At 48.7% G+C, this 25,887-nt stretch overlaps 2 protein-coding genes across 7 annotated transcripts; one reads left to right on the top strand and one right to left on the bottom strand.

Moving 5' to 3' along the window:
* Positions 1-6,395: 6,395 nt before the first annotated feature.
* On the top strand, positions 6,396-12,822 carry LOC310711618 (cadherin-1-like). Of its 3 annotated transcripts, none has more exons than XM_083513780.1 (9): positions 6,396-6,532; positions 7,651-7,797; positions 7,993-8,136; positions 8,642-8,786; positions 9,197-9,372; positions 10,188-10,271; positions 11,725-11,867; positions 11,952-12,090; positions 12,556-12,822. In XM_083513780.1, the coding sequence occupies exons 1-9, from the start codon at positions 6,482-6,484 to the stop codon at positions 12,640-12,642; spliced, it is 1,116 nt and encodes a 371-aa protein (XP_083369906.1). In that variant the 5' UTR covers positions 6,396-6,481; the 3' UTR covers positions 12,643-12,822. The 3 variants fall into 3 exon arrangements, with proteins under 3 accessions (XP_083369906.1, XP_083369907.1, XP_083369908.1); XM_083513782.1 differs by lacking the exon at positions 6,396-6,532 and adding an exon at positions 7,206-7,387; XM_083513781.1 differs by lacking the exon at positions 11,952-12,090.
* Positions 12,823-13,233: 411 nt separating this feature from the next.
* DRC4 (dynein regulatory complex subunit 4) lies at positions 13,234-24,440 on the bottom strand. Of its 4 annotated transcripts, none has more exons than XM_083513725.1 (11): positions 24,324-24,440; positions 23,679-23,777; positions 22,486-22,683; positions 21,662-21,868; positions 21,402-21,456; positions 20,435-20,640; positions 19,682-19,849; positions 18,804-18,890; positions 16,706-16,915; positions 14,155-14,220; positions 13,234-13,568 (listed from the first exon to the last, which is right to left on the bottom strand). In XM_083513725.1, the coding sequence occupies exons 1-11, from the start codon at positions 24,324-24,326 to the stop codon at positions 13,419-13,421; spliced, it is 1,449 nt and encodes a 482-aa protein (XP_083369851.1). In that variant the 5' UTR covers positions 24,327-24,440; the 3' UTR covers positions 13,234-13,418. The 4 variants fall into 4 exon arrangements, with proteins under 4 accessions (XP_083369851.1, XP_083369853.1, XP_083369852.1 ...); XM_083513727.1 differs by having other exon boundaries at positions 24,076-24,378; XM_083513726.1 differs by having other exon boundaries at positions 23,998-24,367.
* Positions 24,441-25,887: the final 1,447 nt, after the last annotated feature.

Below are 25,887 nucleotides of genomic sequence, written 5' to 3'. Positions count from 1 at the left end.
GGCCGGAATGCAAACAGAAGGTGCTTCTTTCTCCCCTCAGCAGGGCAGAGGGAGCGGTTTCGGTTGTTTTGTATGCAATCCCTCCCTTCCCCCACCAGGGCCTGTCCGTTGGTTCATGAGTGATTCCATCCCTTTGGCATTTGCAAACGCAGCCTTGATCTCCTTTTGCTCACAGCCCACGAGTCGGCTGTTCGTTCCGGCTCATCCATGCATGGCTGGCAGGATAAGCTGGGAGGTTTCCAGGTCCCTTTCCTCCCAACCCCCACTGGGCCACTGCAAGGCCTCCATGCAGCCGTCGCCAACTAGGTGTCCTTCAGGTGCTTCGGACTACAACTCCCATCAGCCCCAGTCAGTATGGCCACATGATGCTAACGGGAACAGCTGCATTGGCAGGGGCTGGTGGAAGTTGTAGTCCAAAACATCTGGAGGGAATGGCTGCTTTGATGACAGGGTTGAACTGCAGTCTCAACATGAAGGTGGGAGCCAGTGTGGTGTAGTGGTTAGAGCATTGGATTAGGACTTGGGAGACCGGGGTTCAAATCTCCACTTGGCCATGAAGCTTACCATGTGACCTTGGGCCAGTCCTTGCTACAGACATCCCTCTTTCAACCAACCTTTCAAAAATCCTTATCCCAGTGGTTATCTGTTCTCGATCTGAACTGATGCTGTTATTTTAAACTGTATAGTTATTGTTGCTTTTAAAAATTCCTTTAATATGCAATTGTTTTTGACTGTCAATTCACCCTGGAAATAGCAATGAGGTCCTTACCCTTGGATGTGCCTGGTTATTATCATTTGCAGTAGTAGTATTAAAATTATTTATTTTCTTATTACCCACCCTTCACCAGCACTGTGAGATGTTTTAGTTATGTCCTATAACTTGGAGAAGACACTCTGAAGCTTCCCCTTCTCCCTGCTCTCTCCCCCAGCCTTGCTCTGTATAGTGACTGAGGCAGCTTGCACTTAAAGCTAAAAATTATAGAAATCATAGAATTGTGAAGTTGGAAGGGTTCCTGAGGGTCATCTATTCCAACTCCCTGCAATGCAGGAACCCTTTGCCCAATGTGAACCCACAACCCTGAGATTAAGAGTCTCATGCTTTACTGACCGAGCTATCTTTGATGATGATGATGACGATGATATTCTTACCCAGTCTTCACCATGATATTCCAGGAGGGTTAAAGGTAAAGGTAAAGGGACCCCTAACCATTAGGTCCAGTCGTGGCCGACTCTGGGATTGCAGCACTCATCTTGCTTTACTGGCCGAGGGAGCCGGCGTACAGCTTCCGGGTCATGTGGCCAGCAGCGCACAGAAACGCCGTTTACCTTCCCGCCAGAGTGGTACCTATTTATCTACTTGCACTAGACATGCGTTTGAACTGCTAGGTTGGCAGGAGCAGGGACCGAGCAATGGGAGCTCACCCCATCGCGGGGATTCAAACCGCCAACCTTCTGATCGGCAAGTCCTAGGCTCTGTGGTTTAACCCACAGCGCCACCCGTGTCCCTTTCCAGGAGGGTTAGAACAACTTAAAATAAGTTAAAGCAACTGCGCTCAAGAGCTAAGGTGGGTCCTAAAACTTGTATCCTCAACCGGTAGCTTGGCCAGTGAGCTGCATCTTCAGTACAGGAGGAAAGCTGCATAAAGGTGGTGCCAGGTGGGGAGGGATTTTCACAGCTTTGGGGCTGCCATAGAGAACTGGGTGGGTGGTGGAACTACCAAGAGGGCCCCCCCTGCCAATCTTAATGTCCAAGAGGGTGCAAATATAAGGTGGCTGTGTTTCAGATACTGGAGCCTAAGTCGCTGAGGGCTAAATAAGGGAACGAACTGCTTCCACATAATGGCATTAACAGGTAAATGGATCAGGCAGACCTGCAACTGCAATTTCATTTGTGCAAAGCCAAACCCTCTTCGCCCCTCCTGGTATCATGCATGGTGAATAGCGAGTGGGGTCACTCACTGCCCCCATCTCCTTCTTTTATCACAAGTGCATTTTCAGCCTCCGTGATATGTTCTGAAGGAGTGAGGTCTGTGGCAAGTCTTTGCGCAGCCAAGCCATCTGCTTCCCATCTTGGAGAGCAATTGGGCTCCAAAGGACAGTACGGGGGGGGGGTAATTTAAAAAAAAACACCAAAACACCAAAAACTTATTGAATTTATATCTCACCTATTTCTCTAGGGAGGTTAAGGTAGTATAAACCTTTTAAGTGGGGGTGTTTATCCCAGTCTACATCTCTACTGGAACTATTTTTAAACATGGAATTGTGTTGTTGTTTTTTAAATGTGCATTGTTTTATGTAGGGAACTGTTCTGTTTGTTTTGTAATTGTATGTTTTGTTGTTGCAAGGCAACCTGGAGCCTTGTGGTAAAGGACGGTCAAGAAATCGAATTAATTAATTAAATACTGTTGTTGTTGTTGTTGTAAGGAGGGGAAATACAATTAATATGCTTTGCCATTGGAATTTGATCCATAAAACAAAAACCAACACCCCCCACCCATACATAGAGATACTAGGTTATCGCAGGAGACTCCAAGGCCCAGCAGACCTTCTGAGGAAGAGCAGACTGAGAGAAAAACTCTTTGACATACTTTGTCTTTTCTTGTTTAATGTTCCTAGGAATAGTAGAAAGATAAGAAACAAGGGTTTGGGGAACAGATATCACAAATGGAGAGAGATCTGTTGGAATGTAATGTTAAAGTGCTGTCTGAAATGTATAAGTTATTATTGGACTGGGAAACAAAGGAGGAGCAAGTAAAATCTTCAATGATACATTGGGCAATAGATATTGGTTATAATATAGATATGGAAGCATGGGAACAATTGTGGAACACACATATAAAATTTACAGCATGCTATGGTTTCAGAGAAAACTATATGAAAATGTTATATAGCAAGTATCTAACACTGAGTAAACTGGCAAAAATGTATAAATCAAAATCAAATAAGTGTTGGAAATGCAAAGAGAAAGAAGGTACTTTCTATCATATGTGGTGGTCCTGGTTAAAGCTTGCTGGGAAATGATATATAATGAATTGAAAAAGATGTTTAAAATAACATTTGTAAAAATAAAATAAAAACAGAAGCTTTCCTTCTGGGAATTATAGGGGTCGAACTACCTAAACAGTATAGAAATTTATTTATGTATGCGATTACAGCGGCAAGAATGTTATTAGCCCAAAAATGGAAAGAAGACGTCCCAACGAAAGACGACTGGATACAAAAACTCATGGGCTATGCAGAAATGGCAAAACTTACTGTAAAAATAAGAAATCAAGACAACAAACTTTTTATAAAAGAATGGAAATGGTTTACTGAATATGTACAAATAAATTGCATACAAATAAGGACATTGGCAGGATTATTGTAATGACCTGCAGCTTCATAAGAGTAAATAATTCAAGCAGATGAATAAAAGAATCAGAATATGCAGGAAATAATAAATAGAAATTTAAGGAACCATAGAAAGAGGAAGTCGAGTTTTGAAATGTTAAAATGTTAAAATGCCTGTAAAACTATTGAAATGTATATAACTGGAAATTACAAAAAAAATAATTAAATGTTCCTGGGAATAGTGTGGAATCATCCCCTATTCAACCTGCCTCATCTGTGACTCAACAAAGGAGTCACAGGAGAAGATGTTCAACTGAACAGAGTTATCCTTCCCTCTCCTTCCCTTCCTTCCTCTCTGTCTCTCCTCCTTCCTCCTCTTTTTCCAAATTTGATGCCCCGTCTGGATTTCCTCTCTGGTCAGCGTGAAGAAACCTCCAGGAACAAAGAAGTCTAATAAAAGGATGTACCCACATTTTTTGAAAAGTATAATTTATGGAACATAATTTATTCAATTTACAGTATATGGGATTATTTTTTACCTCATATATCTGAAATTTGTCCTACAGTGTGGAATGGGTTTCTGTTGCTTAAGCTTACCATAATTTGTTCCCACATATCGTAACACATTATTAGTAACTTCTTAGGATTAGCTCCAAGACTCCCTATTCCCCCCCTCAAATTTATCTAATTCTAATTTAAGCATTGATAAAGCTTTCCATTAATTAGATTGCATGCATACCATATAACCAGCACAGACGCTTAATAAATCCCCAGTAACCCTTCATACGTGGGCTTAGATGTAGTGCAATTGCTACTGGTTACAGGGAAAGGGGGGAGAATGGGGGAAACAAGAGGCAACCTCAATTTGCTCTCCTATGAATGTGAATAGGGTTTTAATTCATGTCGTTTGTGCGGACAGAGGCCTAATGAAAGGTGATGACAGGCACAGCATCTCTTCCTGGTTTTGGTATAACAATTATTTCTGATGTGGACCAAGCACTTTGGAAGGATACCACTCCTCAAAACGTCATTTAACAGCAAAATTAAAGAAGGCATTAAAGTCTCCTGAAAAGCTTTATCAAAAGCGCTACCAAAGCCGTCTGGTCCTGGTGTCGCTTTATGCCCCATTTGAATTCCTGAGTGATGTTGGATCTTGAGTGTAAGTACCAGCTTATTTTTTGCTAATGTCACGTCTTCATTGGCAGACATTGCTTGGCATATTTCGTCAGTGGCGTATCTCAAGTTCCACTGGCCTTGGGGGGCTTCTGACAAATCCTATGGCCACTTGGCCAGCAAAACCGAAGTAAATGATTTGGAATTTTGCTTGTTCTTCTACTTCCTCTTTCCTTTCATGCCTCTTAATTTATAAGCATAAGAGAAAGGACTGCTCCTTCCAAAATCTTCATAAAAATGTGGAGAAAATTGTAGGATCAATAAATAATAACAACAATTTAATCTTTATTACACTTACACCCTGCCTTTCTTTCAATTCTTCTTCTTTATTCCATTACTATTTAAAATTAAGATGACAGGAATAATAATAATACCTTACCTGTTTTGCATTGGCCTGGAGAAGTGCTTCCACCAGATCACTCAGTCTGGGGTCTTTTACTTAAATACCACTCTGGTGGTCGAAGTGGGTGAATAAGTAGAGGCTGAAACCTTTCTGTATACTCACAGTGCCCTCTTGTGGTGGCCAAGTGCAATGCTTCTGCCAACCATGTTAGCTTGAAACCAGTTTATAATATAAAGCAACAAACCTCGTTCAGAGGTTGAATGGTGGGCAGCCGTTCTTTGTGCACCAATGTGGAAAACCTCTGCTGCTGCTATCTGCACATCAGCTTGCTGTTAACAACTTCATGGAGAAATCTCTGCTATGGGGATTTAAAGACAACGTCAAGACAAATGGGGACCAGATCCTGGTTGGTCTTTCGATATAATACAGTGGTGCTCATGTGTGAGTGTCTGCCTCCTTCTACTTACTCTTGCAGCACTTTCTCATGTTCCAGGAGAGCACCTTCCTCCAGGGCTAGGGTCTCGGTCACAGGAGGGTAAAAAGCCTTTACCAAGACACTTAGCCAAGAGGGCAGAGTTCCATAGGTCCAGCAGACAGAATCTGTCTAGGTCCAACATGTGATGTAGAAGCAAAGTCAGGAAATGGTCCACAGTCGATCACACAGAGAGTTCAGGGGGGTGGGGGCGCCAAAGCCAGGAACAAGGAGCCAGAGATCTGTGTTATTTCTGGCGACTGAAAGGCTCAAAGGGCAGGAGAGGGGTCTTATATACTCTGGCCTCCTAAACCACTCTCTAACCACAAATGCTGGCAGTGAAGGAGCATCAAGGCTTTCACATTCACAGGTAGACTGGGGGCTCTGGTTCTATAAAGGCAAGCTGTATCGTTGCTCTTCAATCTGGACCAAAAGCTTTTGGCACCGGTGCTCTTGAGGACCGGGGCGGGGCAGGGGGCACTTTCACCTCTTCTGACGGCTCCAAGGGTTCTTCAGCAGGTATCTCACCAGGGGCCCTCCTCATCACTTGTTCCAGGAGCCTCTGCCTGCTCCTCAAGGCCCTCAACCTGTGGGGCACCTGGTTTGCCTTCTGAGGAAGCTATGTCTGCCATGAGGTCAGGACTAGGCATGGCACTCTCCTGCTACTGTGAAAGGGGGACTGGGCAGCCCCTCCTCTGTTTCTGCACAAGGAAAATGGCTTCCTCTGTTTTCATAACAACACCCTCCTCCGCTCCATGTTTTATTGCAAATTTCTGCTCTGAATCAAAACAAAGGGCAAAAGGCCATAAAACTGAGCTCTGATATTCGAAAGAGCTTCAGAGGCTTGAGTCCTGAGAATACCTGCTCCCAAATGAACCCTTACCCTGCCAGAATAAATGAGACTTGCACAATGGAGGGCAGTGCCACCTGCAAGAGATGTTCCTAGGGCACAAGCACACGCCCTTCACTTGGTCCCACATGCTGAATCAACTGTGGCCTGCTTCCATGTGGTGTGTCAAAATACCCCAGGCTTGCCAATTTGCCCTTAACCCTTCCCCCAAAGGGACTTGCCAGGCAGACTTTGCTCTAGCTTAAGTTACCTGGGTTGCCATCCCTTTGCCAGAGTTTTGCAGAAGGCAAGGAGCAAGAGCTGAAGCAGGACAATGTGCTTCTTTAGGGTCAGCCTCCTGCTCTTCCTGGTTCTTCACTCTCAGGTAGGATTGTCCTCCAAAGAGCAAGCGAAGAGGGGCAAGTATCTTTGGTGTTGTAGAAGGATCTTCTTGGCATTAATGGTGGAGGGGCTGGGTTAAGTGTTTTGTAGGTGCAGAAGAGGTACCAACACATGAACCAACTTTATCACACCAGGCCAGGCTCTTCGTCCAACTAGTGTTTATTAGTAGCAATTCCCCAAGGCTCCAGGCAGTGATTTTGCTGTGCTGCTGAAACCAGAAATCCTTCAGGATGGCAGCGGCTGGGTTTGAATCTGGGAATTCCTGCATGCAAAGTACAGGTGCTGTCCCCCAGCTGTGTTGCCATGGCCTTGTGGAAGAGCTGGGGTGTGAGGATAAAGATGAAGAGGAGCATGAACAGAGTGTGGGGGAGATGTGACCACCGAGTGAGCATGGGAATGTTACTGGGCTGAGGAAGGTTTCATAATATTGGGCTTGTGTCTCTCTACACTGTACTCTACTGGCAGCATAGTTGTTCAAAGCAAATAGGTTTCGAGAAGATAAGAGCAGTTGCCAATGTTCCAAACTAATGTTGAATCAGCAAACATGCATTTCCTTTAAAAACAACCACTAGGGAGCACCAACCTTTAAACTGTAAACAGGGACCTTGAATCTTCCATGGGCTGCAAAGCATCTAGCCTTGGAGAGGGATCAGATAACACAAATAAGGCTAGCCCAAGGGGTCAACAAGATGTTGGCCATGGGTGTGGGAGCCGTGGCAAGGCCTCTTGGCCCATCTCCCCTTTATCAGCTCTACCCTTGACTACTGCTCAATAGAGGCTGCAAAACAGACTGGTTGCTACCTGTGGCAGGTCCATAGATGAAGTGAAAGGACTTCAGGTAAATAACAAGCATGCAAACCCAATACTGACATTTAAGATAGAAGGAAGATACTCTTGACATAGAGGTGTGTCCAGATTCCAGGACGTGTCTTCCTTCACATGTTCCAGGATGGAATTCTGAGGTCCAGCACTGTCCTGTCCTGAGATCCCTACAAATCTTAAGGAGTGCCAAACTTGTCTTCACATAGAAGATGCCATGGGATTGGGCTCTGAATGAGGGTTTTTTTAAAAAAATAATGCAACTCTCTTTCCCCCTTGCAGGTCTCATTCCTATTTGCTTGGGCAGAAGTGCTGACCTTTCCAGAATCCAGACTTGATCTGAAGAGGCAGAAAAGGGATTTGCAACTTCTGCCTCCAATATTGGTCATGGAGAATGGCATCGGTCCCTACCCCAAGCGTCTGCTGCAGGTATAGACAGAGAGGGCAACTGCCTCTTTCTCTTCATGTGCCTTGAACAGCTCAGAACCACTATGCTTGGAGGACTTCTTTTCCTCCTATGAACCTGCTCAGAATCCCTCTCTGTGTTCTACCTCTGAGGGAGGCATAGAGGGAGGCAACAAGAAAACAGACCTTCTCAGTTTTGACACGTTCATTTGCTACCAGGTAGGTAAAGATGGCATGACTTTCTACAGTGTCACTGGGACTGGTGCAGACAGACCTCCTCAAGGCATCTTCATCCTTGAAAGAGAGACAGGCTGGCTGATGGTGACCATGCCATTGGACAGAGAGACCAAAGACAAATACATTGTAAGTCCCTTTGTGCTAGCTTCTGCCACCCTGGAACCTCCCAGCACCTCTTAAAACTGCCTTTGCCAACCTGGTGCCTTCCAGATCCTTTGGACTACTGCTGCCATCAGCCCAAGCATCATATAGCTGTGCTGGCTGGAGCTGATGGGACTCGCAGTTCAAAACTGCTGGAGAGCACCAGGTTGAGGAAGGCTGCTACGTGTTATGGGGCAGGGAAAGAGTGGAAATCACATGTTTGCTGCTGCTTTATGTCAGCTTTTGGGGAATCCCCGGGAAGCAATAGTATTAGCAACCATTATTTATGGGAAGGAGGAGAAAGTTCAGCTTAGTTTCATTTTTGAATTCTCAGCATACAGTATCTAAATACTTTTTAGCCCCTAATGTAAATTCCTGGGTGCTCTCGGTGTGAAGAGAAGGGCAGCTCTACACTCTTGTGGGAAGGTGTCTGGGAGGGTGAGAGGCAGCTTTGGGGAGTGTCTCAATTGCTACCCTGCTTGCTCTGCAGCTCTTTCTTCACGCTGTAAGTGCAACTGGGCAGCCTGTGGGGAACCGCACAGAGATCGTCATCAAGGTGCTTGATCAGAATGACAACAAGCCCCGTTTTACCCAGAGCATCTTCCATGGTTCCGTAGCAGAAGGAGCCCCACCAGGTACGTGTCTGTCTGTCTGGTTGCACATGCATGAACGAACTGACTGTATGGAAACCCCTAATATTTGCCTCTGAATGCCCATATCCTTTGCCCATTCTTTATGGAAGGAGAACCCACAGGGGGAGGGGGTATAATATTGTGTGCAAACCCCAGGCCCCTAACTGTGCTTCTTTCTACCTGTATGGCCTGGGCAGTCACTACTGAGCCCACCATAACTTGCGGACTGGCATAAAGGCAGTGCAGATCGCACCCAGCTGCTGCACAGTTTGCAGAGGCTAAGAGGTAATTTTGGAGCTGTCTGGGGCAGAGTCAATTTGACCTCCAAGCTGGGATGATCTGGCTATGTTGCGGGTATGTGTGTGATGCACTTCAGAAGCTGAACTTTGGACTTTTGTGGCACACGCACCCAGGTACCTTTGTGACACAAGTATCAGCCACTGACATGGATGATGCTGTGAATTCCTACAATGGGGTAATCACCTACTCCCTCGCTATCCAGACCCCCACAAAGCCACAGAGCCAAATGTTTGCCATCGATAATAAAACAGGGGTCATCAGCTTGAACAAACCAGGACTTGACAGAACGGTAAGTGGCTGGGTCTTGGCTGTGTAGGGAGAGGGCATGATTAATGATGCTAAATTTCCCCTTTGAGGCAACCCTTGGCTCTGCTGCTGTGCTTTACTCCTAGTGGAAACACTGGGCCATAAGGCACTGGTGGATTAGAGGCTAGCTGGGGGGGGGGGGACCAAGCAGGATGGGGAGGGGCTTGCAAGGGATTTCTGAAAGAGAAGAGGGAAGGCTTTGAGTCTGGAGCAGATGAACAGCATGACTGCCGCCTTCCAATATCTGGAGGGCTGCCCTACAGAAGATGAAGTGGACATAAGCTGTACACATTTAAAGCACATGGCTTCCTCCAAAGAATCCTAGGAACTGCAGTTTGTCAAGGGTGCTGGGAATTGTAGCTCTGTGAGGGGCAAACTACATTTGCCCAAATCCTTTGGGGGAAGTCATGTGCTTTAATGGTATGGTTTGCAAGAATTAAGCATTTTCTTTTCACATTTTCCTAATATTAAGGGTGGTCTACCACAGGCATAGGCAAACTTGGCCCTCCAGATGTTTTTGGTCTACAACTCCCATGATCCCTAGCTAGCAGGACCAGTGGTCAGGGATGATGGGAACTGTAGTCCCAAAACATCTGGAGGGCCGAGTTTGCCTGTGCCTGGTCTAGAATAACAGCTGTGTCCCATTTCAGTTTGCTGTATCTGGAAGTACCCTAGTGAGTTTAAAGTTTCCTCAAGTTACTTGGCCAGTGGGGCTCTCAGGATCTTATACAACACTGCTTTGCCATGTGGTGCTTTGATCCCCTTTGCCCAAATGCTAATGGAATTATTTGTTTACAGGTAACCCCCCAATACACTCTGATCCTGCAGGCTACAGACTGCTTAGGAGAAGGTCTTAGCACTACAGCAACAGCAGTGATCCAAGTAAGGACTGGGAACTCACAAATACTCCCGGGTAACCATGTGACTGCTCCTATATCTTCATTTTTGCTCTTGCTGAGGCATGACAGTATTGACTATTCTCCCACAAAATGCTTGCTGCATTTTACTCCAGTGAGAAGTCCCAAGAACTTCAAATGCATATTTTACAGATTAGGCTGAGTAGAGATGGAGATGGAACCCTCCCCCCTTGCCCTGAAATGAATTGGGCCCCTTTCTCATGTTTTCAGGGGGCACCCGGTTGAGCCTGCCCTCGTGGCACCAAAAGGGTTAAGACTTTCTGCTGAGTCATGACAGGCAGGCAGCCTGCCAGTGGAAGGCAAGAAGGAAGTGGAGTTAGAAGGGGCTGCATCAGAAATGCCCCAGAATGGATGAGAGAAACCAACTACCACAGAGGGACGGAGGAGGGAGACCCCAGGTGGTGAGAGATCCTAGGATGGTGGGTGGGCTCAGCCCAAGAGAAGGGAAAGCCTTCCTGCTTTGGTGTTTCATTGGGAAACTTGGCAAGGGGGTGGGAATCTATATTTCTGGCAGCTCAAGAAAAACAAGAAGCTTGAATGCCACACTCTTGATTGTCTTGGGGAGTTTCCTGGCATGGGCCAAAAGTAAAGGAACTCTGTGGCCAGGGATCAAATGTTTAAGAAGGCAGTGAAATAATACATGGAGCAGGAAGGAGAGCTGCCACTGTTCAGTCCCACCTTCTGGGTGGAGAGGGGTCATAACTCAGTGTTCTTAGGTTCATCCCCAACATCTCCAGATAGGGCTAGGAAGGACCTCTGTTTGAAACCCAGGAGTACTGCTCTGCCGTGCTTAAGAGCAGAGGAACGCACTTGTCAGGCAGGGCTTCTCTCAAGAGGCTGGCGTTGTAAGGCACCTGCCCAGGCCCATCCTGACACAGCCAGTGGGGACCACTGCTGACCTTCACTGCCCCTGAACCTCCTCTGCACCTTCATTACTTGCTCACCTGCCCTCTCTGTACAAACAGTGGCAGGCACTATGTCAAGCTGCAGGGCTACAATTTGGGCAAATGAATGGGCAATGTGGACAGCAGCAAGCAAGCAAGCAGGGTCTGCCGAGGGCATCTTGTCTTTAACCCCCCCCCCAACAAAACCTCTCACCCAGGAGCCAGCAGAGTTTGTATTTGAACACACAGCTGGTGGATGGGTGAGAAGTGGGTGGGGTGGGGTCCTCCCTCTCTCTCCACAACCACAACACTTCACAGAAAGCTCCCGTGCACACAGCACCTGGGAGAAAAAGCAAACATTTAAAAACAGGAAAAACTGCTGAGGGCAGCAAGAAAGAGCTTGGAAAATAAGGGCCTGCTGCTGAAGGTGGCAAGGACATCTTCCTTTGGGAATCGATGGACCTAGGAAACTGGGAGGGGGAGGAACTCATACAGAGGCTTTTGCTCCACCCGGCTCTCCGTTCTGAATCCCAGGTGGCTAGTTCCGATGAGGTCCACCACGCTTTCCTGACTGTCCACGCACTGAACGTGCTCACCGGCCTCCCTGCCCAAGGCCTGGCCATGCACTTCTCTAAGCTGGAGGACCCCCAACGTCCGTGGGCAGAGCTCATGAGGAGGTAGGAGGGGATGAAGCGAGACAATCTCCCTCCCTCGGTAGGGCTGGGGCCGTTGCAGTTTCAGCCTCATTTATTCCGTTCCAGCAAGACAAACCCTGATGGGCGCTTGGACAGAAACAGCCCGATGCCCAGGGAGCTGAAACCTGGCACCTATAAGCTGCGCTTTGAGACGAGGGAGTACTGGGAGCAACAAGGATACAGCAGCTTCTACCCTTATGTGGAAGTAAGTTTGGTTCCCAGATGAAACTCACACCTGGAAGGGGGGGGAGGCTCCTTCCAACATAGGGAGGACTGATGATGGCAGGGACCACCACTCACTGCCCTTTGAGGGATGTACTTCCTGGCAGGAGAAGCACAACGTTGGAATATGGGAGAAATCAGCATAAACTTCACATTATGAAGGCTGCACGCTGTGAAGTCCCTCAGAAACCTGCAGGAAGAGGCCCAGGTGGTTGGTAGGAGAGCTAGATGTTGTGCATGGGACATCCCTGAAAGAGCACAAAGCCAGAAGTGTGCGAGGACTGGGCACTAGGGGTGCTCCGGACCAGGCATTTGGGCCCCTGACAAATGTCTTCTCATGGGCTAGGCCCAGTGCAGCGAAGAAAGGATCTCAAACCAAAGAGCACTACCAACCTCCTGCTATTCCCCCCTCCCTTGTCTTTATGCATCCTCTTGTCTCTCTGTTTAGATTGTCTTCACCATCACAGAGGAAGAAAAAGTGCACATCCCCTTGCTGCTCAGCCCCTATTCCTACACCACCTACAGGGGAAGCTAGTGGGAGACCGGCCAGCAGGAGGGGCTGCTTCAGCAAACCGGGGTGCCTGTTCTGAGAGAGCTGATGCAGTCCAGCGGATGGAGAGCTGTGGTTGCATCCACGGCCACCTCTGGCCCGAGCCTCAGGCTGGGGGCTTGGCCATGAGCAGCTGCCTGGTAGTAAATGTGAGATTAATCTAAAGACTGATACTTGTAAGCCTCTTGTTTTAAATTGGAGATGCCATGAATTGGGTCTGGGTCCTTAACACACATGTGCTCTACTGATTAGGTAGGGCTCCCTCAGTTGCTGGGGAACATGAGTGGGGAGAGGGCTGCTGCACTCATGTCCTGATTGTGGGCTTCCCAGAGGCATCTGCTTGGCCACTGTGGGGAACAGGATGCTGGACTAGGTAGTCCTTTAGCCTGGATCCAGGAGCCAGGCTCTTCAGAGGTGCTTGAGTGGACCCAACATTGGTGTGGAGGACTTTGGAGGCTCTAGATAAGGTGGGATTAAGTAGTTCAGGGGCTCATTAATCAAGAGGAAGATGCTTTTCAAGTCCCCAAGCTCTGCCTTGACGTGGGTGGGAAAGAAAAAGGGAGGCTTTGCAGAGACTGAAGACTGAATAGCCCACCACAGGGCCTCTTTAATACAAATGAGGGCTGGAGCAGACACAATCTCATTCCAGGGGGCTGCTCTCTCCCTCCCTCTCCTCTACGGCCACAGCAGGAGCGGGACAGTGGCTTGCTTGCACACAAGGCTTAGGCTGAAGGCATTCCAAAGTATGATGTCAGGCTGTGCTACGTGGGGGTTGAGACAAACCCAGCAGGACCCTGGCCCAGCGTGTGGCCGATCACGGAGGTTTCCAGGGGCTTGAAGCCCAAATTGTCCAAAGGGATCCCAAAGGCTGTGAGCTTGGCCTCGTACGTCCGCAACAAGTCATTGTGGGCCTGCAATGGGAGGCAATTGCAGGTTGAGGAGAGGGATCAAACATCACATACCATAACACAGCCACCTAAGGCAACTTCTCTTGTCTATGCTCTGGTAATGCACCCATGGCAGTGGTGGCTGCATCCGTATTTCTCCAAAAGGATGCAAGAGAGCAGGAAAAGGCCAACTAAAATGGTTGCAGGCTAGACCATCTCAAGGAACAAATGCTTAGAACAAACTTGTTAATTTAGAAAAATGGGGCTGGAGGTGAATACAATGCAACTTGGTAGGTCAGATGAAGCGATGGCTAGTACAACATTTGTCAAACCCATCAGCCGTTCACTGAGATGGATAGGCAGTGGGCATTAGAAAAGACAGGGGAAGTAATTATTCACATTTCTTGGCATTAACCTATGGAACTCACTGCCACAGGATAGTGAATTCCTGCTAGCATAAATGGCTTTCAAACAAGGCATAAGTAAAAGCCAACTGCTAGGGAAAATATATTTCCTTCCTGGGTTGTGTCTAAAGAGACCTGCTCTCTACATTTTGCTCCAACAGACATTCAAGTACAATTATAGGGTTCTCCTCAGCTGGAGCTCTTACCTTGCACACTCTGGCTAGCTCGTACTGCAGATCCTTGATGGCATTGTTTTTCGAATCCAGCACATCCTGTGAAAGAAGGTTGTTTGGGCGTTAACACATCAGGCAAGTGAACTGGCCCACAAGGGGACTAGTCAAGGCCCAGCCAGAGCTTTTGGCCTTTCTTAATGGGCCATGACAGGCCTATGCAAAGTTAGGTGCCCTTCTGCAGCACAGTCTCGTGCTTGGCTCTTTCCTTTCTGCAAATTCTGCATGCTGAAAGTCCTAATCTGTCTGTTGTTGGCTTCCGTGATTTCATTAGGCAGTGCCAATGTATTTCCAAGCCTCTCTACGGCCATGAGGTTTAGAAACCTGCTATTACAAAATCAGGTAAAACCCGAGATTCTCATGGGTGCTGAATTTTGTATACAGTACTGCATCCCACACTTGGCATAGCAATCACAGTGGAGCACTCCATCTACAAACAGGAGCTAATGCGCCTCTTGCCTCCTTGCACAATTTCCTCTTTGTGACTCAAATTAAGGCTCATCTGCGTTGCCCGCCGGTAATGGGAGATGAGAGCTGTGGGCTGGCATTTCTGCCACCAAGCCATTTTTTGCCCTATTTGGCACAGGAACTGGTGCTACAATACCCAGGGAATCCCCTGTGGATGTGCCTCCTGCGCAAGCAGCAGCTGAAGGTAGGAATGTGGGAGGCCTGGTGGAAGGAGCAGCTGCCTCTGGGAAGAATCTCCAGTTACTGGCGCCAGCCGTGCTTGGAATGTGGAAGCCGCTAACTAAACCCCCTTCCCAGGCAGGCCAAGTCATGGTAGATAACTCTGTTTCCATCCCATCAGGCATTTCAGAGACTGGACAGGACAGGAAGCCTGAAGAGTGAGGAGGCCACAGAGGTCCCTATGGTGGAGAGCTTCCCTTGACTCTTGGGGCTGGAAACACAGAGGGGAGGGGCCCTGGCAGCATGATGGGCAGCCCCTGCTCCCCAGAAACAACTTGGCGTGCCAGGGGAATGCTTTGAAAGTGCAGATAGCCTTGCTGTGTAACAAGGCGCTGTTAGATTGAACCCAACCTTAGCAAAGAAAGCGGGCAGCTAGGAAATCAGCAACAGGGAAACCCCATGGAGTGGAACGAGTTGAGAGAAAGCTGTGTGGCAAGCAATCCCCAAGCCACGCTTGTGTGGCTAGAAGGTTCTGACAGTCCCAAGTGGCCGCAGGGAGAGAAGGAGGGAGGCAAGGAACCGAGAATGCAGCCAGGAGCTCATTCTCTCTCTCCCTTTCCATCTCCGTTGGAGACTGAGCAGCAGAGCAGGAAACACCGCCCTGGCAACGAGGGCACATTGCCGCTTCAGTTCTCATGCTGCAAAGGGGCACGTGTGCTCTGTGTACTGAACGGATTCTGGGACCAGAATAAATGGCACATAGGTTCAGCAGATTTGCATGCAGAATCTCTTCCAACTCCACCAGCCAGAGGGAAAAGAAACTGAAGTCTCTGACCACTGGAACTTCCCCTTTCAGTCTGGCTCCTGCACATTTCCCCAGGCACAGCACCCTCATGCCAAGTGTATTCTCACAGCCAGAAGCACAACAGACACTTGCTGACTGCTTGTGCATTCTATGTCCCAAGAAAGCAACAAAGAGGCTCAGGTCAGATAGGAAGGGAAAGCATTCCCCAGTAGAGCAATTCACCCCACCACTGGTTCAGTCACTGCTGCGAGGGTCCCTTTTGCCCACAGTACTGCCCATGTGACTGACTTCTATAGCTGCTGCTGGAAACAAACACCTCCTAGCAACTTCTAGCCAACCCGAGGCAACTGGAGGCCAGTTGTGTGCGTGTGCATTCAGAACCTGCTTGGCAAATGGAAATGTTGGTACAGTGGTACCTTGGGTTATGAACTTAATTTGTTCCAGAGGTCCGTTCTTAACCCAAAACCATTCTTAACCTGAGGCGCGCTTTTGCTAATGGGGCCTCCCGCTGCTGCTGTGCCACCGGCATGCAATTTCTGTTCTCATCCTGGGGCAAAGTTCTCAACCTGAGATACTACTTCCAGGTTAGCGGAGTTTGTAACCCAAAGCGTTTGTAACCCGAGGTACTACTGTACATGCTCTGGATTGTTTGGAGGGCTGAGGCAAAGGCTTTTCATGCTTGTGGGCCTCTTGTGCACAACTAAGGGCACAACTCTGAACTACAGCGCAGGCTACATTTATCAATTGCCCCTGAATGAGGGGGAGTGCTCAGAGAAAAACTAACTTCCCCTTGTCAGTTGGGCAGAGTCCCTTATTATAGGATGGCTCCCTGCACTTGCCCACACCTTGAGCCCCTGGCAGCTCCCTTTTAGCCAGTGCACCTTTCTCCTGTGCATTGCAAGGTTTTACCTAGATCTTGCCTAATCCATCTTGGTAATATGAAACCCAGGGACAAACCCCATCTGAAACAGCAGCAAGAAGGAATCTGACCAATTGTTCTCATCTGGCTTGGGAGCTGTTTGTTTAACTGAAGGGTATTAGAAAAATATCTATAAGCTATCTCTATAATCCCCATGGTGATTAGAAGCACAGTACCTCCAGCTTGCGGGTGACCACACTGAGAGCACCGGGATCAAGGTTGGTGGCAGCCAGGACCTCGTTGAGCTGCACCTCCTTCTTCTCCAGGATGTTGGAGAGGCCGAGAAGCTTCCGCTCCAGCAACAAGTTCTTAAAGCCAGTTTTCTGCTGCACCTCATTAATGGCTTTGGTAAATTTCTGGTACAGGTCATCTCGCTCGTCCTGCACCTGTGCAGACAACCATCAACCCCAGAGTCAAAGAAAGCACTGCTCTGAGCCTTGGCACAGACTGGGTGCTCCATGAAGCCCCTAAACCAGGTATTCTGTCTGTTAATAAGGTGCTTTGGGTTTTGGTGTGTTTTGCTTGTCCACTGTGAGCACACGGGAAAGGCCTGGAGATCAGTGGTGGAGCACATGCTTGGCATACAATAATAATAATAATAATAATTTATTACGGCCGTAGGCCCATACACTTGGCATACAGAATGTCCAAAGTTGCATCCCGCACATCTCCAGGGAGGGCTTGGAAAGGTGAAGCCTTGAGAGCCACTGCCAGTCAGTGCATAGACAAGACGGAGCTGCATGGACCAAGGGTCTGGCTGTGTATTTAGGCAACTGTCTATAGTCCTAACATTCATGCGTAAAAGTCTTCTTCCAAAAATAAAAAGCCAGCTACCCAATGACAACAGTTGCCCACCCCCTCTGTCACAAACCAACACAGATTAAAATATGTTGCAATGATTCCAAAAGTTGGGACTTTAGTGAGTCACAGAGGGAGGAGCAATGCAGAGCTCTGAGGCAGCCCCTCAGGCTATTAGGGAAGGCAGTGGGAGCTGGAAGACAGGGCTGGTGGTGATTAGGTTTTTATCAGTTAAAACCATCCTCTTGCATTGTGCTATGTGTGTGTGTGTGCGCGCGCGCGTGTGCGTGCATGTCATGCAAATGCCCACCCACTGCCTTGCTGTGCTCCCATATGCTGACCTTTATCAGGAAGAGTCATGCCCCTGTTTTCAACCCCCGGCCTTGCAGCAGTCATAGAGGGCAGCTCCACAGAAGCCCCTAGCACGCTTGCTTGCCTCCTCCTCAGGAGCCACAGAACTGAGGAATCTGCAGCAACCTCTTTCCCCCATTTCAGGGACAGAAACAGACCACCCAGCAAGGCATGGCAGACTAGGCCATGGGCTTTAAGCAGCCTCAGGAGAGCAAGAGAATGATGCCTTTGGGGACAGAAAGGCCTCCTTTCTCTCCCAATGCACTTTGCAAGGATCTGTGGGGGGAGGAGGGATGGGAGGCAGCCTGACCCAATTCTTGTTAGTAAGAGACCCCCTCATTAAGATAGGACCACTGCAGCCAGTTTTCAAAGGCAGCTAATGAGGTCTCAGATCAATGCTGAATGGCACGCAAACCTGTCCCCATGTCTTAATGAGTTATACTGAAGAGAGCCCCTCCCTTCCATCCCCCCCCCTCTGAGGAAAGAAGATTCCACCTAAATATTAGGAAGAACTTCCTGACAGTAAGAGCTGTTTGACAGTGGAATTTGCTGCCAAGGAGTGTGATGGAGTCTCCTTCTTTGGAGGTCTTTAAGCAGAGGCTTGACAACCATATGTCAGGAGTGCTCTGATGGTGTTTCCTGCTTGGCAGGGGATTGGACTCGATGGCCCTTGTGGTCTATTCCAACTCTATGATTCTATGATTCTAGCTGCCCCTCTCCAGTATCATAGTCCCCACTTCTTTAAGTCATACTGATGACCAGACCAGACCAGCAGTAGACATGCTGCTGTTCAGACAAACACAAAGTCCAGCTGCTCAAGCAATCCAAAAGAACCGCAAAAAATTACACAGCTAATTTGGAGATGACAGGGAATGTATATTGCAGGCAGTTTTGGCTCAGACTTGTCCATCTGCTCTAAAGGTCTCATCAAGAAACAACCAGGACCACAGAATTCTCAAGGCCCAATGGGTGGTGGGTGGGTGGGTGGCTATATAGACCTCTCTACCGGATATCTACAGAAAATGGGCCCATCTTTTTCATCTTGTCCCACAGCCCATCCATCAAATCCAACCCTCTCCCAACTCTAAGTTAAGCCACAGCACAGCAGTGATTCTTGATCCCTACCCTGATGAACCTTTGCTGCAGCACCTCATGTTCCCACTGGAGATCCTTTAATTCCTTCTCGGTGACTTTCAAACGGGCATGTGTGTGCTGGAAAGGGAAGAGAAGGAGGTTAAAGCAGCCGTACAGAGTTCCTAGGGCACAGAAGGGACTGATGGGTTTTGACCTCCAAACCAGACAGTGCAAAGGAGAAACTGTAAGAATGGGAAAGTACTATGTTCCTCTATCTGCTCCACAGGGACTGGGCATCATTCAAGTCTCTCATCCTGGAAATATCAGCTCAGGGGTCTCTTGCCCCCAACTTCCAGCATGTTTCATGATCCTCATGGCCCCCTGCCTTCCTCTTCACATAGTAACTCAATTGCTCTGCAGTTGTATTTTGAATGCAGTTGAGTCTACTTTTGATTATGGCAAAACTGTTGTGCATTCAGACACACCAACAACTTTGGTGGAGTGTGCAGCATCAGAAGGGAACAAAACCTAAAAAGACATCTTTGGTCGTGAGTACGTGGCTGCATGTAAAATCACGAAACTCTCATCTTGAAACACTGATAAAAATAAAAAGCAAAGTGCTGGACAACAACTAGAATGGAAGGCGCAGTAACATTTGTCTAGACTCTAAATGACCACTGTTAGCACTGAAGGACATCACAGAAAGGGTGGGGCCTAACTCTGGAAATAAAGGGCACATGAGAATAGAGACAATGCAAACTGCTATCAAAAGTGGAAATAAAAATCTGTGGCATGAAAGTGGGCTGGTGCAGAAATAGCCCAGTGCTGTTCACACCAAACTAGCAGAGAGTCAGTCATACTAAGTAACCCAGAGTTCATTGGCCAGGACACTCAGGAAGCAAAGGTGAATGCAGAGCCGTGGGACTCACATGCAACATGGCCTTGTCCTTTTCATAGTGCGCCAGTTTCTTCTGCAGCTCTGCCACCTCTTCACGGGCTCGTTGCAGTGGCTCCACCAGCTTTTTGTTCTGCAGCAGCACTTCAGCCATCTCCTTCTCCAGATGATCCTCCTTCTTCTTCATCTCCTCCATCTGCTCCTGTACTCCAAGACACACACAGAGAAAGGAGGCTGTGTGTGCCTCAGGTCCTCAAAAACAGGCAGCAAGCCCCATCCCACCAGTCCTGACCACCTGTCTGGAACATGCTTCCTCAAACCTCCCATGGGACCCACCACCACCAAGGCAAAGAGAAACAACAGCTCTGAATCACCTGAGGATAACCAAGGATGCACCCTGACTCATTTGACTGGCCCACTGAAGTGAATGGAACAATTTTCCAAACAAACGCGGTTGACATATAAAATATAGAAACAGACTTTCCCCCCAAACCAGAATGGTTCGTTTCCCCAAATGGGAAACACATGACCTTCAACTACAACAGGGGTTGGTCCATAGTGAGATGCACAAGAGAGGAGCTCCAGGACTCAAGGTATCCACAATGGCAAAGCAAACAAATGCAACATGTAGTGGCTCTAAAGCAATGGCAGTACAGAAATCAGCCAAAGCAGAACAAAACAACAAAACATAGAAAGCCCAATGAACACCATCCACTTAGACCTTCCACTACCTGAATCTGGCAACAGGCTGATTTGGGGATGGTGTCGTGTGGTGCATGTCTTTTACCTTGAGGGTGTTGATAAGTGCCAGGTTATTAAGAGTGACATCGTTGTAGTAGTTCTTGATGTCGCTGAAAGCCTTCTCGTGATTCTTCATCAGTGTGTTGATCTGTCCATTCTTCCTCTCCTCAATCTCATGGATTTCAGTTTTCCTGCGCAAGTCTAGCTCGTCGCGTAGGACTCGCATCTTCTTCTCATACTTGGCCTCGATCTCTGGGGAAGCAGCGCCCAGGGCAGACTGAGTGCTCTACTAGGCAAAAAAGTGACAAGGCTATGCATGCCTCTATCTGTGGGCTGTTCCTCTATGCTGTGTGGAAGAGGAGATGGGGCAAAGTGTTCTCCAGCTCCAACAAGAGGGTGAAGCAAGACTCTAGGCTGACTGGAAAATGTTGTCACCCAAAGGCACTGGAGGTGCTCAGACTATATACAAACAACTCTGAGCAAAGGATGGGCCCATGGAGCCTGGCATTCTACAAAGCTCCCGGCAGAGATGGAATACATAGAAGGCCTAGCAAATGGCACTTCTGTGCCTAGCTATTTTGACACATTTAATTTGATGAGGAGCTTAGAACTGCTGTCAAGTTACACCTTATAATGCATGTGGCATTTCAAGTAAGCCTCAGGCCCTGCCCTCGGAATGACTGCAAAACAGACAGGAGCTGGTATGCAAGACAGGTCCTACGCAAATCTGTGCTCTCTATCAAGCTGCTACTTAGCCTCAATTACACACAACATAGAGCGGACTCATGAGATGGGCTTTACGCACCATTGCTACAAAGTCACACACATACACCTTCCAGAAGAGTGAGACTGTGCCATAAGGAAGCAGCTCCCTTGTCACTGCATGTGTGAGAGAAAGGGCGCCCAAGGGATGAAGTGACACTGTGGCCCACTGATCCTTCCTTGGGCACAAAGATAGCCTTCCCTTCCGAACCCAAACCCTTCAGCTTTTGGTGGCGAGCCCCAGAACTGACCTTTCACCTGCCTCTCAAAGTCATTGCGCAATCGTGTTATGTCTTCTTGTTGTTTCTGTCAAGATGATGAAACTGGTTAGTGACAGATGTTGTGTATACTCCTCCCTAGCTCAGAAGCAAAGCTAAGGCTGGTTTGCTCTGGAGGAACAACTGAGGTTTAAGAACCACCACCCCTCTCTTCCCACCCGCACACCATGCACTCAGCAGAAGCTGGCCTGAGCCCAGCCCAGCAGCCAAGTCCGGCATCACTTTAGACACACCAGCCGAAGGTTCTTCACCACCATCTCGTTGGACAGCTCCTGCTCCTTCAGCTCCACCTTCAAGGTGCGCATGTCCTTACGCAGTTCCATCTCCTGGGACCGGTGATCCTTCTGGGCCAGCTTCATAGACACTGTGCTCTCTGCCTTTAGCTCTGTGATGTTGTTCTGGTGCTCGTACAGCAGGTGCTTCACCTTCTGCTTGTAAACCTGAGACAAAAGGAAGATGAGGCAAGCGTTGGCCCTCATCGGCCAAGGTACTCTCTTTTGCAGAGGCCTGAGTAAATGAGAGGTACTTGTGGCTACTCAGGGGAAGGGGATGGAAGTCAGTTGAGGTGCCCCAGCCAGGGGTGCCAGACCAACCAAGCTGGTGACCAACTCTGTCTGCAGTGCTGTGGCTCCAAGTTCATCAAGTACCAGGAAGTGAAGAAGATTCAGGAGCATGTGAGCCTCTATGTCTTTATGCCAAAAGAACAGACCCCTCCAATGCCGTAGCCATTTCCCCACTTTCCATCCACAACATTGCGGGGCTGCCCAAGCCAATATCTAGCTGCTCAACCACAAGTGGAGGCACCATGGGTCAATGGTTGCAGAGAGCATGTTTCACAGGCAAAAGGTCCCTAGTAAAAGGTTGTTGGGTTAGTACCAATGGGAAATGTTTTATTTTACTTAAATACATACTCCATACAAAGCAGCTCATGTTTTTATCACTCACCTGTTAGGGATGCTAGCTGTGATTCCTGCACTGCAGGGGGTTGAACTATATAACCCTTGGGATTCCTTCCAGCTCTACAATTCTGTGATCTGTGAAGTCCACAGGCTCTTACCTTGATCTCCACCTGGTGACGCTCTTCGGCTTCCTCCATCTCACGGTCCTTGTTTCGTAGTTCAGCCTTCTTCTCATCCAGCTGCCGCCGAGTGATCTCCCAGAAAGTGTGGATCTTGTCTCGCTCCAGCTGGAAGTAGTTGCGTTCTTCCCGCTCACGGTCCAGCTCCTCCCGGATGCGGCCCATGTGTTCCTCCAGCTGCAAAGCCAAGAAGAGGGTCAGCCAACAGTCGGGCTGGAGCCGAGAGGAAGGACTGGGAGCCCACCATCGCCACTACTGGCATTGTGCCTTTTCTGACAGTGAATTCCAAAGCTTTTACTTTTTCTTTTCAAGCCAAGGTTTTCCTGTGAACTGGCATGGGAAGCATGGCTAATTTCAGAAAGGGTGCAACTGTTTCATTTCAGAATGCATGATAAATAGGTGAATGAATTATCTGGTTAGAGAGAGGCTTGGCTGCATGAGTCTGTTGCTCTCTGGAAGTGGCTAAATCAGCTTAGAATGTTTAGGGCAGTCTTTGCCAACCTGGTACCTTCCAAATGTGCTGGTTGTCATCTACCATCAGCTACACTGATGGGTTTGCTGGCTGGGGTTAATGGGAGATGCAGCCCAAAACACCTGGAAGGCATCAGGATGGCAAAGGCTGTTCCTGTGCAATATTCTCACAATACCTGTACCCAAAAAGTAAAATGGAACTGTGAGCTTAGCTATATTTGCTACCCTATGGAATGCAGAAGGATGTAGTAAGGAACAACAAAATAGTGGCTTCTCCCAATGCTGGTCCTCAGTGCTGTAGTGAAGTGTCAGAGGGATGGAAAGAGTGTACCTGCAACAAGCCAGCTGAGGGACTGCATGACTCACACTTGGTCTTACTCCTAGCCAGGAAGGTCGGAGATAATGAGGGTAGGCCAATCACCCCATACATCACTCCACCCCAAAATGAGAGACACCTTGACCATTCTCTAATGTGATACAGGCCAGGGGTGGGAAACATGAGTGGCCTGCAGGGTGTTGCTGGACTACAACTCCCCTCGTCCTGGGGCTGCTAGGAAATGGAGTCCCCTAAATAACTCTAGGTTGATTGGCTTCCCTCTTGTTGGCAAGAAACCACTTTGCATTGTAGTTTCTATTTCCCATCCACACATTTTTAAGAATATACCCCCCCTGTTGCCACTGCAAAGTGACCCCCTTCTCACCTGCTCTTTGGTCATGCCCTCCGGGGAGACAACATCCACCACAGGGCTTTTTGCACCTTTCTTCTTGCCACCTTTCTTTTCTCCTTTCTTTTTGGGAGCCTGAACAAACGTGGTAGTGGGGGAAAGGACAAGAGAGGAGAAGAGAGCATCTTCAGTGTGATGGATGAAGTGGGGAGCCAAAGGAAGGACGGAGGCTGTGAATTCATGCTGATAACCCATTTGGGCAATGATGAAGTGCCGTTTTCTCTAGGAAGGGGATCCACGCATCCCTCCCTCTCTCCAAAGGACAAATGGGTTCTGGCTGCCAGCACCTACTTGCCTGTGCAATTGCTCCATGGCGTTGAAGAGGCACACTTGTAAAATAGGGGTTGGTGGTGGTGGTGAGAGCAGTGCTTACCAGGGCTCAAGGCTTATATTTGGGCTTACTCTTGGCACGCGTAAGGAAGAGTGACGAAGGAATGAGTGCCCCTGAGCATGTGCAGAGTTCGGTCTGTCGCTGAGCACGTCCAGCCCCCGCGCTTCTGGGGTGGAGGGTCGGGGCCTCTTGGCGGGCAGGAGCCCCAGCACCGCCCAGGTTTTGAGGGAGCTCCCCGGGGAGCCCCCCAGGGCCCCCTCATTGCAAGCGCGCCCCACTTCCGGCCTCACCATGGTGGCGACTGAGTCCCCTCTCCGGCTGCTGCCCAGGCTCCGAGTCGCCGCGTCTCCGAGCAACCGCCGCCCCGGCCTCGCGAGAGTTCCGGCTCCGCCGGGCCCGCCCCTGGCAACGGGCCCCAGCCCTAGCAACGGAGGCCCAGAAGCCCCACCCCTTGCCCGTTGTCAGCCTCATCCTCGCTTGCAGCCTTTGGAAGCTGAACTGCTCCTTCTTCTGACTTGGGAGTAAGCCCTATGGGACTCTATGGGACTTCTAGGGCTGGGAAATGGTGGAGGCAGACCTTGCCAGTGATGCAGCAAAGCAAGGAAGGCTTATGACTCAATTGGCTACGACGACGACAATAGCAATAAGAATTCATTGAGGTCTAGTAAGGGCAGCTGCCCACCGCCGCCGCCACCTCTGCGGGTTTCCTTGCAGTTTCAGGTGGTGAGCTCTGTGGGAGCAGGGAAGCTGCCTTCGCCGCCTGTCCAACCCTACAAGGCACCATGGAAGATGCACAGTATGCATAAATGTATAAACAAGCAAGCAAGCAAGTCGTTTTTATTGCTTTTAATCACAGTCCATTGCAACAAAATACAGTGACAGGAATAGGACAAGTATCAAAACATTAGAGGTTTAGATCAAGGAATTACCTGGACCATTTGCAGATGCTTATTGAAAATATTTGCCCATTGCTAATTTTGCTGCAACTGTGCTTTAGAACTAGGGGACCTCCTGGTAGCGTTGTCTCCTGGTTGCGTTGCCTTTATCCACTGACTATGTGTGACTGGGGCTGATGGGAGCTGGAATACTGAAACATTTGGAGGGCCACAGATTCCTCATCCCTGCCTTATGCCCCCACACCCTCTTGAGTAACCATCAATTTGAGTCTGGGATGCTGGAGCTCAGCCCAGAAAAATGTCCACTGAGAACAAGGAAAATGCCTCTGGGTTATGTGCAGAGCACATTTCTTTAACTACTAGGTAACCTGTTTCTCAGTCGCAATCTGAGATTAGGAGGGGCTATCACCAAGCTGGTGGTAGGGGGAATCAGGAGGAGGAGCAGAAAGTGTCTGAGCCAGGAAACAGGATGATGAGTGATTTAGGCAGAGGCAATGAGAGGAGAGGCAGGTGGAGTCCAATTACAGGCCTCCTCAGCTTTGCCTGCTGAGCTCTGGAAGTTTGTTTTAACTCCAAGGGTGAAACAATGGCCTCACATTTAGCCTTGACCCCAAGGGCCTTGTGTTAATTACCCAGAAGCCCCATCCTCTACCTAATTGCTTGGTTGCACAGGCTAAGAGGCTCTGTCCACCTGTGCACCCCTAGCCCACTGGGGGGGGGGGTCGTCTGTCATGGCATTGTCCCCTCTGGTACTGATGGTAGAAGCTATTTGTGTACTGTGCACAGGATGGACTACTTGGACCTCCCCAGAGAGGCCAGGAACATGCAGCTCCTGCATTAGCCAACCTTTCCAAACCTGGATTAAAGCTCCCATCACCTCCAGCCAGCAGAGCTGCAGGATGCTGGGGGTGATGGGAGCACAGCTGCACTGGCTGGAGTTGACAGGAGTTGCAGGTCA

Source organism: Podarcis liolepis (genome assembly GCF_965112155.1).
Source record: "Podarcis liolepis genome assembly, chromosome: 7".
NCBI lineage: Eukaryota > Metazoa > Chordata > Lepidosauria > Squamata > Lacertidae > Podarcis > Podarcis liolepis.
This window is presented reverse-complemented; position numbering and strand designations above follow the sequence as displayed.

Excerpts from the sequence above, each read along its gene's own strand:
- LOC310711618 (XM_083513780.1), top strand. The coding sequence starts at position 6,482 with ATGTGCTTCTTTAGGGTCAGCCTCCTGCTCTTCCTGGTTCTTCACTCT. Across the intron at positions 7,798-7,992 it reads ACCCCAAGCGTCTGCTGCAG|GTAGGTAAAGATGGCATGAC; the intron begins GTATAGACAGAG and ends ATTTGCTACCAG. Across the intron at positions 12,091-12,555 it reads GCTTCTACCCTTATGTGGAA|ATTGTCTTCACCATCACAGA; the intron begins GTAAGTTTGGTT and ends CTCTCTGTTTAG.
- DRC4 (XM_083513725.1), bottom strand. Across the intron at positions 22,684-23,678 it reads AGGGCATGACCAAAGAGCAG|CTGGAGGAACACATGGGCCG; the intron begins GTGAGAAGGGGG and ends TTGGCTTTGCAG. Across the intron at positions 19,850-20,434 it reads CACTTATCAACACCCTCAAG|GAGCAGATGGAGGAGATGAA; the intron begins GTAAAAGACATG and ends CTTGGAGTACAG.